The sequence below is a fragment of the Gobio gobio genome, assembly GCF_949357685.1.
Source record: "Gobio gobio genome assembly, chromosome: 23".
In the NCBI taxonomy this organism is placed as follows: domain Eukaryota; kingdom Metazoa; phylum Chordata; class Actinopteri; order Cypriniformes; family Gobionidae; genus Gobio; species Gobio gobio.
The window spans coordinates 26,192,235-26,207,134 of record NC_137119.1 but is presented as its reverse complement, the minus strand read 5'-3'; the positions used below and the strand labels follow the sequence as shown (position 1 = coordinate 26,207,134).

Below are 14,900 nucleotides of genomic sequence, written 5' to 3'. Positions count from 1 at the left end.
GCAAAGACGAAGTTGAGGCATGATGCCAAAATGACTCTTGAGGCTGTATCTCTGCAATGCTTTGACAGATTGGCATCAAACTTTGCATGTGTCATTGTTCCCTTATTCTGACCACACCACATCAATTTCGTAACTGTGCCACCTATTGGTCAAAAGTGATAAACCATTAACTTATATTATCAGTGACTCTATATATGATATTTTAGCCATTTTGCCTAATCTTCTTAAACTGTATAATTGTTCATAGTTGCAGTTGGTCTGACACTCTCAGACAATGCATTTTCAGCCTTTTGCTTCAAATCATCTTAAAACGTGATTAATTGCTCATTGCTCCAGTTGATCTGACACTGCCAACCATTTTGGCATGTCTTGTCTTCTTCTTTGCGCTTGTTCATCTTCTTCTTCTTCTTCTTCTTCTTCTTCTTCTTCTTCTTCTTCCGCCACGAAGTCTATGGCAGCCCATAGAACCGTATGGTAAAAAGTTGTGAAATTTGGCACACTAATAGAGGACAGTGTGAAATGTCACCGTAGCAAATTTGGAGTCTCAAACTCAATCCCTCTAGCGCCACCATCAGTCCAAAATTTGACTCATGTTTATGCTAATAACTTTTGAACCATAAGGGCTAGAAACAAAATTATTTTTTCCTCTGATTCCTTGGCTCAAGACGATTCGATTGCACCCTATGACGTCATTTTCCGTCATAAAAATTTTCCCGCCATTTTGAATTTTCCGAAAAACCTACTTTTACGAACTCGTCCTAGACGGTTCATCCGATTTGCACGAAAATTGAACCAGATCATCTTCAGACCATGCTGACAAAAAATCTTGCAAATCAAGTTGATTCGTCAAATCATTTGCGATAAACTCGCAAACAAATTTTACGTAGCGGTTGCAAAAACACACTTAAGGCAATATCTCCGCAACGCTTTATCGTATTGAAACCAAACTTGGTACATGTCATCACAAGCATAACTTGAGGCAACATACAGCGTTTCGGCGCAGCGCCACCTACTGGTCCGGAGATACGAAAAATTGCTATTTTTGCTTATAACTTCTGAACTGTTTGTCCAAAAATCATAAAAGTGGTCTCGTTACATTCAGGACGGCATGCCGAGTCGTCTGATATTCAATTTTACCATATCGGCCATTTTGGCTGTCGGCCATTTTGAATTTTGTCAAAAAATGCTATCTTTTACAAATGCATTAGTATATTGTTACTAAACTCGGTATGTGACTTCCATGCTATGCCCTGAAGGTACTCAAAAAGTTTTAGGGCAGTGCCCCCTTGTGGTCAAAAGATATAACAAACTTGACAAAAATGCTAATAACTTTTGATTAAATTAGCCTAGTATATTGAAACTGGTCATAATAGAGTCATTGGCTCATGCCGATTCAATTGCAACCTATGATGTCATTTTCGGTCATGATAATTTCCCCGCCATTTTTAATTTTCCAAAAAACCTACTTTTGCGAACTCGTCCTAGACGGTTTGTCCGATTTGCACAGAAATTGAACCATATCATCTTCAGACCATGTTGACAAAAAATCTTGCAAATCAAGTTGATTTGTCAAATCGTTTTCGATAAACGCGCACACAAATTTTGCGTAGCGGTTGCAAAAACACTCATAAGCCTATATCTCCACAACGCTTTATCGTATTCAAACCAATCTTGGTATATGTCATCACAAGCATGACCTGAAGCAACATGCAGCGTTTCGGCGCAGCGCCACCTACTGGTCCGGAGATACAAAAAATGGCTATTTTTGCTTATAACTTTTGAACTGTTTGTCCAAAAATCATGTCTTCCGCACCATGCTTTGAAGGTACTCAAAACGTTTTGGGGCAGTGCCACCTTGTGGTCAGAGGTTATAACAAAATTTACAAAAATAATAATAACGTTTGATTAAATTAGCCTAGTTTATTGAAACTGGTCATAATACATTTATTGGCTCATGCCGAGAATATAGATACTAATTTTGCCATATTTGGTCAAACATCTTGTCCTCAATGTTCTTATTTGATCAAAACCTACTTTTTCAAACTCATCCTAGACCGTTTGTCCAATTTCCACCAAAATCGAATTGTATCATCTTCAGACTGTGTCAACAAAAAGTTAGGGATTTTGCATCAATAGATGAAACCGTTTTTGTAAACCGCAGCGACGAAGTTGAGCCATGATGCCAAAATGACTCTTGAGGCTGTATCTCTGCAATGCTTTGACATATTGGCATCAACCTTTGCATGTGTCATTGTTCCCTTATTCTGACCACACCACATCAATTTCGTAACTGTGCCACCTATTGGTCAAAAATGATAAACCATTAACTTATATTATCAGTGACTCTGTATATGATATTTCAGCCATTTTGCCTAATCTTCTTAAACTGTATAATTGTTCATTGTTGCAGTTGGTCTGACACTCTCAGACTACAATGCATTTTTCAGCCTTTTGCCTAAAATCATCTTAAAACGTGATTAATTGCTCATTGCTCCAGTTGATCTGACACTGCCAGCCATTTTGGCATGTCTTGTCTTCTTCTTTGCGCTTGGCCCCGGTATTGCTGCTTGCAGCTATATTTATTATTAGGGGCCAAGCACCGAAGGTGCGAAGGCACCTATTGAAACCGTTCCCGTTCTTATTATTATTATTCATCTTCTTCTTCTTCTTCTTCTTCTTCTTCTTCCGCCACGAAGTCTATGGCAGCCCATAGAACCGTATGGTAAAAAGTTGTGAAATTTGGCACACTAATAGAGGACAGTCTGAAATGTCACCGTAGCAAATTTGGAGTCTCAAACTCAATCCCTCTAGCGCCACCATCAGTCCAAAATTTGACTCATGTTTATGCTAATAACTTTTGAACCATAAGGGCTAGAAACAAAATTCTTTTTTCCTCTGATTCCTTGGCTCAAGACGATTCGATTGCACCATATGACGTCACTTTCCGTCATAAAAATTTTCCCGCCATTTTGAATTTTCCGAAAAACCTACTTTTACAAACTCGTCCTAGACGGTTCATCCGATTTGCACGAAAATTGAACCAGATCATCTTCAGACCATGCTGACAAAAAATCTTGCAAATCAAGTTGATTCGTCAAATCATTTGCGATAAACGCGCAAACAAATTTTACGTAGCGGTTGCAAAAACACTCTTAAGACAATATCTCCGCAACGCTTTATCGTATTCAAACCAAACTTGGTACATATCATCACAAGCATGACTTGAGGCAACATACAGCGTTTCGGCGCAGCGCCACCTACTGGTCCGGAGATACGAAAAATTGCTATTTTTGCTTATAACTTCTGAACTGTTTGTCCAAAAATCATAAAAGTGGTCTCGTTACATTCAGGACGGCATGCCGAGTCGTCTGATATTCAATTTTACCATATCGGCCATTTTGGCTGTCGGCCATTTTGAATTTTGTCAAAAAATGCTATATTTTACAAATGCATTAGTATATTGTTACTAAACTCGGTATGTGACTTCCTTGCTATGCCCTGAAGGTACTCAAAAAGTTTTAGGGCAGTGCCACCTTGTGGTCAAAAGATATAACAAACTTGACAAAAATGCGAATAACTTTTGATTAAATTAGCCTAGTATATTGAAACTGGTCATAATAGAGTCATTGGCTCATGCCGATTCAATTGCAACCTATGATGTCATTTTCGGTCATGATAATTTCCCCGCCATTTTTATTTTTCCAAAAAACCTACTTTTACGAACTCGTCCTAGATGGTTTGTCCGATTTGCACGAAAATTGAACCAGATCATCTTCAGACCATGCTGACAAAAAATCTTGCAAATCAAGTTGATTTGTCAAATCGTTTTCGATAAACGCGCACACAAATTTTGCGTAGCGGTTGCAAAAACACTCATAAGCCTATATCTCCACAACGCTTTATCGTATTCAAACCAATCTTGGTATATGTCATCACAAGCATGACCTGAAGCAACATGCAGCGTTTCGGCGCAGCGCCACCTACTGGTCCGGAGATACAAAAAATGGCTATTTTTGCTAATAACTTTTGAACTGTTTGTCCAAAAATCATGTCTTCCGCACCATGCTTTGAAGGTACTCAAAACGTTTTGGGGCAGTGCCACCTTGTGGTCAGAGGTTATAACAAAATTTACAAACATGCTAATAACTTTTGATTAAATTAGCCTAGTTTAATGAAACTGGTCATAATACAATCATTGGCTCATGCCGAGAACAGAGATACTAATTTTTCCATATTTGGTCAAACATCCTGTCCTCAATGTTCTTATTTGATCAAAAACTACTTTTTCAAACTCATCCTAGACCGTTTGTCCAATTTCCACCAAAATCGAATCGTATCATCTTCAGACTGTGTCAACAAAAAGTTAGGGATTTTGCATCAATAGATGAAACCGTTTTTGTAAACCGCAGCGACGAAGTTGAGCCATTATGCCAAAATTACTCTTGAGGCTGTATCTCTGCAATGCTTTGACATATTGGCATCAAACTTTGCATGTGTCATTGTTCCCTTATTCTGACCACACCACATCAATTTCGTATCTGTGCCACCTATTGGTCAAAAGTGATAAACCATTAACTTACATTATCAGTGACTCAATATATGATATTTCAGCCATTTTGCCTAATCTTCTTAAACTGTATAATTGTTAATTGTTGCAGCTGGTCTGACACTCTCAGACTACAATGCATTTTCAGCCTTTTGCTTAAAATCATCTTAAAACGTGATTAATTGCTCATTGCTCCAGTTGATCTGACACTGCCAGCCATTTTGGCATGTCTTGTCTTCTTCTTTGCGCTTGGCCCCGGTATTGCTGCTTGTTATTAGGGGCCAAGCACCGAAGGTGCGAAGGCACCTATTGAAACCGTTCCCGTTCTTATTATTATTATTAGGGGCCAAGCACCGAAGGTGCGAAGGCACCTATTGAAACCGTTCCCGTTCTTATTATTATTATTCATCTTCTTCTTCTTCTTCTTCTTCTTCTTCTTCTTCTTCTTCCGCCACGAAGTCTATGGCAGCCCATAGAACCGTATGGTAAAAAGTTGTGAAATTTGGCACACTAATAGAGGACAGTCTGAAATGTCACCGTAGCAAATTTGGAGTCTCAAACTCAATCCCTCTAGCGCCACCATCAGTCCAAAATTTGACTCATGTTTATGCTAATAACTTTTGAACCATAAGGGCTAGAAACAAAATTCTTTTTTCCTCTGATTCCTTGGCTCAAGTCGATTCGATGGCACCCTATGACATCATTTTCCGTCATAAAAATTTTCCCGCCATTTTGAATTTTCCGAAAAACCTACTTTTACGAACTCGTCCTAGACGGTTCATCCGATTTGCACGAAAATTGAACCAGATCATCTTCAGACAATGTTGACAAAAAATCTTGCAAATCAAGTTGATTCGTCAAATCATTTGCGATAAACGCGCAAACAAATTTTACGTAGCGGTTGCAAAAACACACTTAAGGCAATATCTCCGCAACGCTTTATCGTATTCAAACCAAACATGGTACATGTCATCACAAGCATGACTTGAGGCAACATACAGCGTTTCGGCGCAGCGCCACCTACTGGTCCGGAGATACGAAAAATTGCTATTTTTGCTTATAACTTCTGAACTGTTTGTCCAAAAATCATAAAAGTGGTCTCGTTACATTCAGGACGGCATGCCGAGTCGTCTGATATTCAATTTTACCATATCGGCCATTTTGGCTGTCGGCCATTTTGAATTTTGTCAAAAAATGCTATATTTTACAAATGCATTAGTGTATTGTTACTAAACTCGGTATGTGACTTCCTTGCTATGCCTTGAAGGTACTCAAAAAGTTTTAGGGCAGTGCCACCTTGTGGTCAAAAGATATAACAAACTTGACAAAAATGCTAATAACTTTTGATTAAATTAGCCTAGTATATTGAAACTGGTCATAATAGAGTCATTGGCTCATGCCGATTCAATTGCAACCTATGATGTCATTTTCGGTCATGATAATTTCCCCGCCATTTTTAATTTTCCAAAAAACCTACTTTTGCGAACTCGTCCTAGACGGTTTGTCCGATTTGCACAGAAATTGAACCAGATCATCTTCAGACCATGCTGACTAAAAATCTTGCAAATCAAGTTGATTTGTCAAATCGTTTTTGATAAACGCGCACACAAATTTTGCGTAGCGGTTGCAAAAACACTCATAAGCCTATATCTCCACAACGCTTTATCGTATTCAAACCAATCTTGGTATATGTCATCACAAGCATGACCTGAAGCAACATGCAGCGTTTCGGCGCAGCGCCACCTACTGGTCCGGAGATACAAAAAATGGCTATTTTTGCTTATAACTTTTGAACTGTTTGTCCAAAAATCATGTCTTCCGCACCATGCTTTGAAGGTACTCAAAACGTTTTGGGGCAGTGCCACCTTGTGGTCAGAGGTTATAACAAAATTTACAAACATGCTAATAACTTTTGATTAAATTAGCCTAGTTTAATGAAACTGGTCATAATACAGTCATTGGCTCATGCCGAGAACAGAGATACAAATTTTTCCATATTTGGTCAAACATCCTGTCCTCAATGTTCTTATTTGATCAAAACCTACTTTTTCAAACTCATCCTAGACCACAATTTCCACCAAAATCGAATCGTATCATCTTCAGACTGTGTCAACAAAAAGTTAGGGATTTTGCATCAATAGATGAAACCGTTTTTGTAAACCGCAGCGACGAAGTTGAGCCATTATGCCAAAATTACTCTTGAGGCTGTATCTCTGCAATGCTTTGACATATTGGCATCAAACTTTGCATGTGTCATTGTTCCGTTATTCTGACCACACCACATCAATTTCGTATCTGTGCCACCTATTGGTCAAAAGTGATAAACCATTAACTTATATTATCAGTGACTCTATATATGATATTTCAGCCATTTTGCCTAATCTTCTTAAACTGTATAATTGTTAATTGTTGCAGTTGGTCTGACACTCTCAGACTACAATGCATTTTCAGCCTTTTGCTTAAAATCATCTTAAAACGTGATTAATTGCTCATTGCTCCAGTTGATCTGACACTGCCAGCCATTTTGGCATGTCTTGTCTTCTTCTTTGCGCTTGGCCCCGGTATTGCTGCTTGCAGCTATATTTAGGGGCCAAGCACCGAAGGTGCGAAGGCACCTATTGAAACCGTTCCCGTTCTTATTATTATTATTCATCTTCTTCTTCTTCTTCTTCTTCTTCTTCTTCCGCCACGAAGTCTATGGCAGCCCATAGAACCGTATGGTAAAAAGTTGTGAAATTTGGCACACTAATAGAGGACAGTCTGAAATGTCACCGTAGCAAATTTGGAGTCTCAAACTCAATCCCTCTAGCGCCACCATCAGTCCAAAATTTGACTCATGTTTATGCTAATAACTTTTGAACCATAAGGGCTAGAAACTAAATTCTTTTTTCCTCTGATTCCTTGGCTCAAGACGATTCGATGGCACCCTATGACGTCATTTTCCGTCACAAAAATTTTCCCGCCATTTTGAATTTTCCGAAAAACCTACTTTTACGAACTCGTCCTAGACGGTTCATCCGATTTGCACGAAAATTGAACCAGATCATCTTCAGACAATGTTGACAAAAAATCTTGCAAATCAAGTTGATTCGTCAAATCATTTGCGATAAACGCGCAAACAAATTTTACGTAGCGGTTGCAAAAACACACTTAAGGCAATATCTCCGCAACGCTTTATCGTATTCAAACCAAACTTGGTACATGTCATCACAAGCATGACTTGAGGCAACATACAGCGTTTCGGCGCAGCGCCACCTACTGGTCCGGAGATACGAAAAATTGCTATTTTTGATTATAACTTCTGAACTGTTTGTCCAAAAATCATAAAAGTGGTCTCGTTACATTCAGGACGGCATGCCAAGTCGTCTGATATTCAATTTTACCATATCGGCCATTTTGGCTGTGAGCCATTTTGAATTTTGTCAAAAAATGCTATATTTTACAAATGCATGAGTATATTGTTACTAAACTCAGTATGTGACTTCCATGCTATGCCCTGAAGGTACTCAAAAAGTTTTAGGGCAGTGCCACCTTGTGGTCAAAAGATATAACAAACTTGACAAAAATGCTAATAACTTTTGATTAAATTAGCCTAGTATATTGAAACTGGTCATAATAGAGTCATTGGCTCATGCCGATTCAATTGCAACCTATGATGTCATTTTCGGTCATGATAATTTCCCGCCATTTTTAATTTTCCAAAAAACCTACTTTTGCGAACTCGTCCTAGACGGTTTGTCCGATTTGCACAGAAATTGAACCACATCATCTTCAGACCATGCTGACAAAAAATCTTGCAAATCAAGTTGATTTGTCAAATCGTTTTCGAAAAACGCGCACACAAATTTTGCGTAGCGGTTGCAAAAACACTCATAAGCCTATATCTCCACAACGCTTTATCGTGTTCAATCCAAACTTGGTACATGTCATCACAAGCATGACTTGAGGCAACTTGCAGCGTTTCGGCGCAGCGCCACCTACTGGTCCGGAGATACAAAAAATGGCTATTTTTGCTTATAACTTTTGAACTGTTTGTCCAAAAATCATAAAAGTTGTCTCGTTAGATTCAGGACGGTATTCAGAGTTGTCTGATATTCAATTTTACCATATCGGCCATTTTGGCTCTCGGCCATTTTGAATTATGTGCTAAAATACTATATTTTACAAACGCATTAGTCTATCGTTACGAAACTTGGTATGGGTCTTCCGCACCATGCTTTGAAGGTACTCAAAAAGTTTTGGGGCAGTGCCACCTTGTGGTCAGAGGTTATAACAAAATTTACAAACATGCTAATAACTTTTGATTAAATTAGCCTAGTTTAATGAAACTGGTCATAATACATTTATTGGCTCATGCCGAGAACATAGATACTAATTTTGCCATATTTGGTCAAACATCCTGTCCTCAATGTTCTTATTTGATCAGAACCTACTTTTTCAAACTCATCCTAGACCGTTTATCCAATTTCCACCAAAATCGAATCGTATCATCTTCAGACTATGTCAACAAAAAGTTAGGGATTTTGCATCAATAGATGAAACCGTTTTTGTAAACCGCAGTGACGAAGTTGAGCCATGATGCCAAAATGACTCTTGAGGCTGTATCTCTGCAATGCTTTGACATATTGGCATCAAACTTTGCATGTGTCATTGTTCCCTTATTCTGACCACACCACATCAATTTCGTATCTGTGCCACCTATTGGTCAAAAGTGATAAACCATTAACTTACATTATCAGTGACTCTATATATGATATTTCAGCCATTTTGCCTAATCTTCTTAAACTGTATAATTGTTAATTGTTGCAGTTGGTCTGACACTCTTAGACTACAATGCATTTTTCAGCCTTTTGCCTAAAATCATCTTAAAACGTGATTAATTGCTCATTGCTCCAGTTGATCTGACACTGCCAGCCATTTTGGCATGTCTTGTCTTCTTCTTTGCGCTTGGCCCCGGTATTGCTGCTTGCAGCTATATTTCATCTTCTTCTTCTTCTTCTTCTTCTTCTTCTTCTTCTTCCGCCACGAAGTCTATGGCAGCCCATAGAACCGTATGGTAAAAAGTTGTGAAATTTGGCACACTAATAGAGGACAGTCTGAAATGTCACCGTAGCAAATTTGGAGTCTCAAACTCAATCCCTCTAGCGCCACCATCAGTCCAAAATTTGACTCATGTTTATGCTAATAACTTTTGAACCATAAGGGCTAGAAACAAAATTCTTTTTTCCTCTGATTCCTTGGATCAAGACGATTCGATTGCACCCTATGACGTCATTTTCCGTCATAAAAATTTTCCCGCCATTTTGAATTTTCCGAAAAACCTACTTTTACGAACTCGTCCTAGACGGTTCATCCGATTTGCACGAAAATTGAACCAGATCATCTTCAGACCATGCTGACAAAAAATCTTGCAAATCAAGTTGATTCGTCAAATCATTTGCGATAAACGCGCAAACAAATTTTACGTAGCGGTTGCAAAAACACTCTTAAGGCAATATCTCCGCAACGCTTTATCGTATTCAAACCAAACTTGGTACATGTCATCACAAGCATGACTTAAGGCAACATACAGCGTTTCGGCGCAGCGCTACCTACTGGTCCGGAGATACGAAAAATTGCTATTTTTGCTTATAACTTCTGAACTGTTTGTCCAAAAATCATAAAAGTGGTCTCGTTACATTCAAGACGGCATGCCGAGTCGTCTGATATTCAATTTTACCATATCGGCCATTTTGGCTGTCGGCCATTTTGAATTTTGTCAAAAAATGCTATATTTTACAAATGCATTAGTATATTGTTACTAAACTCGGTATGTGACTTCCTTGCTATGCCCTGAAGGTACTCAAAAAGTTTTAGGGCAGTGCCACCTTGTGGTCAAAAGATATAACAAACTTGACAAAAATGCTAATAACTTTTGATTAAATTAGCCTAGTATATTGAAACTGGTCATAATAGAGTCATTGGCTCATGCCGATTCAATTGCAACCTATGATGTCATTTTCGGTCATGATAATTTCCCCGCCATTTTTATTTTTCCAAAAAACCTACTTTTACGAACTCGTCCTAGACGGTTTGTCCGATTTGCACGAAAATTGAACCAGATCATCTTCAGACCATGCTGACAAAAAATCTTGCAAATCAAGTTGATTTGTCAAATCGTTTTCGATAAACGCGCACACAAATTTTGCGTAGCGGTTGCAAAAACACTCATAAGCCTATATCTCCACAACGCTTTATCGTATTCAAACCAATCTTGGTATATGTCATCACAAGCATGACCTGAAGCAACATGCAGCGTTTCGGCGCAGCGCCACCTACTGGTCCGTAGATACAAAAAATGGCTATTTTTGCTTATAACTTTTGAACTGTTTGTCCAAAAATCATGTCTTCCGCACCATGCTTTGAAGGTACTCAAAACGTTTTGGGGCAGTGCCACCTTGTGGTCAGAGGTTATAACAAAATTTACAAACATGCTAATAACTTTTGATTAAATTAGCCTAGTTTAATGAAACTGGTCATAATACAATCATTGGCTCATGCCGAGAACAGAGATACTAATTTTTCCATATTTGGTCAAACATCCTGTCCTCAATGTTCTTATTTGATCAAAACCTACTTTTTCAAACTCATCCTAGACCGTTTGTCCAATTTCCACCAAAATCGAATCGTATCATCTTCAGACTGTGTCAACAAAAAGTTAGGGATTTTGCATCAATAGATGAAACCGTTTTTGTAAACCGCAGCGACGAAGTTGAGCCATTATGCCAAAATTACTCTTGAGGCTGTATCTCTGCAATGCTTTGACATATTGGCATCAAACTTTGCATGTGTCATTGTTCCCTTATTCTGACCACACCACATCAATTTCGTATCTGTGCCACCTATTGGTCAAAAGTGATAAACCATTAACTTACATTATCAGTGACTCAATATATGATATTTCAGCCATTTTGCCTAATCTTCTTAAACTGTATAATTGTTAATTGTTGCAGTTGGTCTGACACTCTCAGACTACAATGCATTTTCAGCCTTTTGCTTAAAATCATCTTAAAACGTGATTAATTGCTCATTGCTCCAGTTGATCTGACACTGCCAGCCATTTTGGCATGTCTTGTCTTCTTTGCGCTTGGCCCCGGTATTGCTGCTTGCAGCTATATTTATTTTTGATTTTGGTGCCTTCTAGACTGAGAAAAGACAGAAAATGTATTTTTGTCTCATGTGGATGAAAGACAACAACTCCCAGAATGCACTTGCTTCGCTGCCCTACGAGGCCACTCCGTACACCATCGTTTTGATCTTCATAGTAATACAATCATTTTGTTCAGTTAGAGAATAAACACTGCAATTAAAAACTGAACGTGTCTTTTCAATAAAGTGTGAGTGAGCCGAACGAAAGTCACATCACAGACGCAGCAGTGTCAGATTTCATTCCTCACGAAGAGCTGAGCAGAGCTGAGGTAACGTTAAGCGCCAGTCTGGCACGTTTTCAGATCACATATGGAAGCTAAACTATCACAGGAATTCATTGAAAAGTTGAAACACTCACTTTACTCTGCACCGCGCTCCGATATTATGATTGTCCGTGCGGCCATTTGTGTCTTACATTGTGCGTGAGATATGTTGATAACATGTGGAATAGCTCTATCTAGTGGCTGTAGTCTTTGCCTGTGGCCAAAAAAATCCTCCGATGACACAAATATCGTCATTTTGCGTCATCTGAGGAATTTTTCCAGAAATAAAATGCATAATTCTCTCGTCTCAGGGGGATATGAGGGGGGAAAGTACCATAATTTGAATATACTACCGGGTTTCTACTGATACAAAGCCTAATGCTAAATCACTGAAGTTACCCTTTAATTGATTTTGTAGCATTATTATGGGTATTCTTCACTCAGTGGTGCAACACGTTATTTATATTTTAGGCATCATTGGCTGAAACGGATAAAATCACACTGGAAGTTGCCAAATTGATCAAGGATGATTTCCTGCAGCAAAATGGATACACGCCTTATGACAGGTAGTGAACATATGGTTGTAATGTGTATAAGCTGATGATTATTCAGCTTTGTCCCAGTCAGGTGAATGGGATTGTGTAGAAGGGGAACTGAAACATTCTTTTTCATTTTCAGGTTCTGTCCATTCTATAAGACAGTAGGTATCTTGTCCAACATGATTGCATTCTATGATATGGCACGTCATGCTGTAGAGACCACTGCACAGAGCGACAATAAGATCACCTGGTCCATGATCCGGGAGCACATGGGAGAAATTCTCTACAGGATCAGTGCCATGAAATTTAAGGTACATGATGTTAACACTGATTGTGTTTGAGTCATCCTAGATTAAATTAATCATGCCATAATTGTATCCAAATAGGCTCTGTACCACTTGATTTATTAGAACTTCCATTATCTTGGTTTGTCAATAGTTTGGTTCCTCTTTTATGCTGATTATTCACAAGTTTCAGGAACAAGCCAGTGCAATTTAATCATATTACATTGCCAGAGGTTGAATATTATCTGTTAGTATTTTTTTTAAAGCTAAAGTGTGTGATTAAAAAATATATATAGTATCTGGTATCCTACAGCGTAACATGTTGACATTTCAACTAAAAGTAAACCATTTAGTGGTGTGGACTGTTGAAACAGAATTTTTGCAGTACCATTTAGTAACATAAAAAATAAATAATTTTATTTTTGTTAAAAAAATTGTCATTATATTCCATTTTCAATATGTTTTTTAAAGTCTGTAACTGCATTTCAGGACCCCGTGAAAGAGGGTGAGGAGAGGATCAAAGCTGATTACGCCCAGCTCCATGAAGACATGCAGAACTCCTTCCGTACACTGGAAGAATAAAAAAAGAGTTTTGTCTTAGCCATCATTCTCAGGGCAGGGCGGCAGAAACCACCTATCACCTCACCCCACCCCATACGCACAACACACCCACAGTCAGTGTCCCTTTTGTCTGTGTAATACATTCCACTGCTTTGTTCATCTTGTTGTGGTATAGATGCTCTAGTGTTCTTGAAGTGTCGCCAGATACCTTTATTTGTGTGTGTGTGTGTGTGTGTGTGTGTGTGTGCATTTGTGTATATGTGCATCTGTATTTTCCTCTTTAAATCCTCTGCTCTGCCCGAGTTCTTCTTTATATTTGAACACCCTCTCCATAGATATAGATGTTATTAAATAATTTGATGTAATTATTGTTCTATTTTTATCTGTACAGAAGATTGAAAGACATGACTTCAGAGGTTCACTATATTTAAAGCTGGTATATTTACAGTTTTAATGGTTTACAAAATTTGGTATGGCTGTCTATTGCAGTATTGTCCTGTATATTTCTTTGAGGATGCAGTACCATTCCTCTTCATTGCTCACATGAAAATGTGTTTGAGTCCTGGAAAATATAAATAAATATTATTGAATTTACAAATTACAAGTATTGTGAATTACAGGTTTTCTGGATGCATTTTGGGGTCCTGCATGTTCAACTAGAATGCTTTTAGTAATTTCTTTTAATGAAAATTAAGCCTTTTAGCCATTTTGCAAAACTTTCAGATAATCATGCTAGAAGTGATAATCTTTGAAAATTAAATATGTGGAAATTATGGGGTGGAAATGTAAAACTCGTTGCCTATTTCTCCAAATGGAGTTTTCCTTGTCACTGCCACCAGTCTTATTCATGGAAGGTTTTTAGACAGTCATCATTTTACGCCTGTTTTGAGCTATGTACCATGTAAATAGTACTTTAAAAATAAATTGGGTGGTGTTTGCATCACTCTGTAGAGAGTAGTTCCTCAGGTATTTCTAGCTTTGTGCAAGTCACTGTGCAGCCAAGAACTATGCGCTTCTTACCATTTTTATATGATGTGGTATGAAATACCATATTCTCCATTTTGTAGGGTAAAATAAACAGTTTACTTATATAATCTCAATTTTAACGTCTAGATTACAAATGTGGCCAATATTTAAAATAAGAACTGTACAATACATACAAATACTTGATGGGTCAGATTTCATGGCAATGTTACACTTGCAATTTCTTACTCTTCAAGTTTGGTGTGTTCTCACAGGTTGAACATATTGTGTTTAAGCAGAGGTGTCTGCTTGTATGCCATATTTGCTTTAGTACATGTGCTCATTAGTGATGTCAGTTTGCATATCTGGTCTTACTGCATTTTCTCATCTTGAAAATGAAATGTGGCAACTCAAGTTCCCAGCCCTGAGTTCTTGCCTTAATATACTTTTAACACTTTATTGTCTTATCTCCACGTTTTACATAAACAGCCACAACTAACTTGTTTCTGTGATGATTAGGTTTGTTTGAGTTTACTATCTTGTTAGATGTCATATC

At 38.1% G+C, this 14,900-nt stretch overlaps 1 protein-coding gene across 1 annotated transcript in view; it reads left to right on the top strand.

The window, feature by feature from the left end:
- The window catches only part of atp6v1ab (ATPase H+ transporting V1 subunit Ab), a 30,141-nt gene extending 15,300 nt beyond the window's left edge, over positions 1-14,841 (top strand). Inside the window, exons 13-15 of the mRNA XM_079806620.1 lie at positions 12,469-12,563; positions 12,676-12,847; positions 13,310-14,841. Of these exons, the coding sequence (XP_079662746.1) occupies positions 12,469-12,563; positions 12,676-12,847; positions 13,310-13,402 (360 nt within the window). The 3' untranslated portion in view covers positions 13,403-14,841. The remainder of the gene's footprint in view (positions 1-12,468; positions 12,564-12,675; positions 12,848-13,309) is intronic.
- The last annotated feature ends 59 nt before the right edge of the window (positions 14,842-14,900 follow it).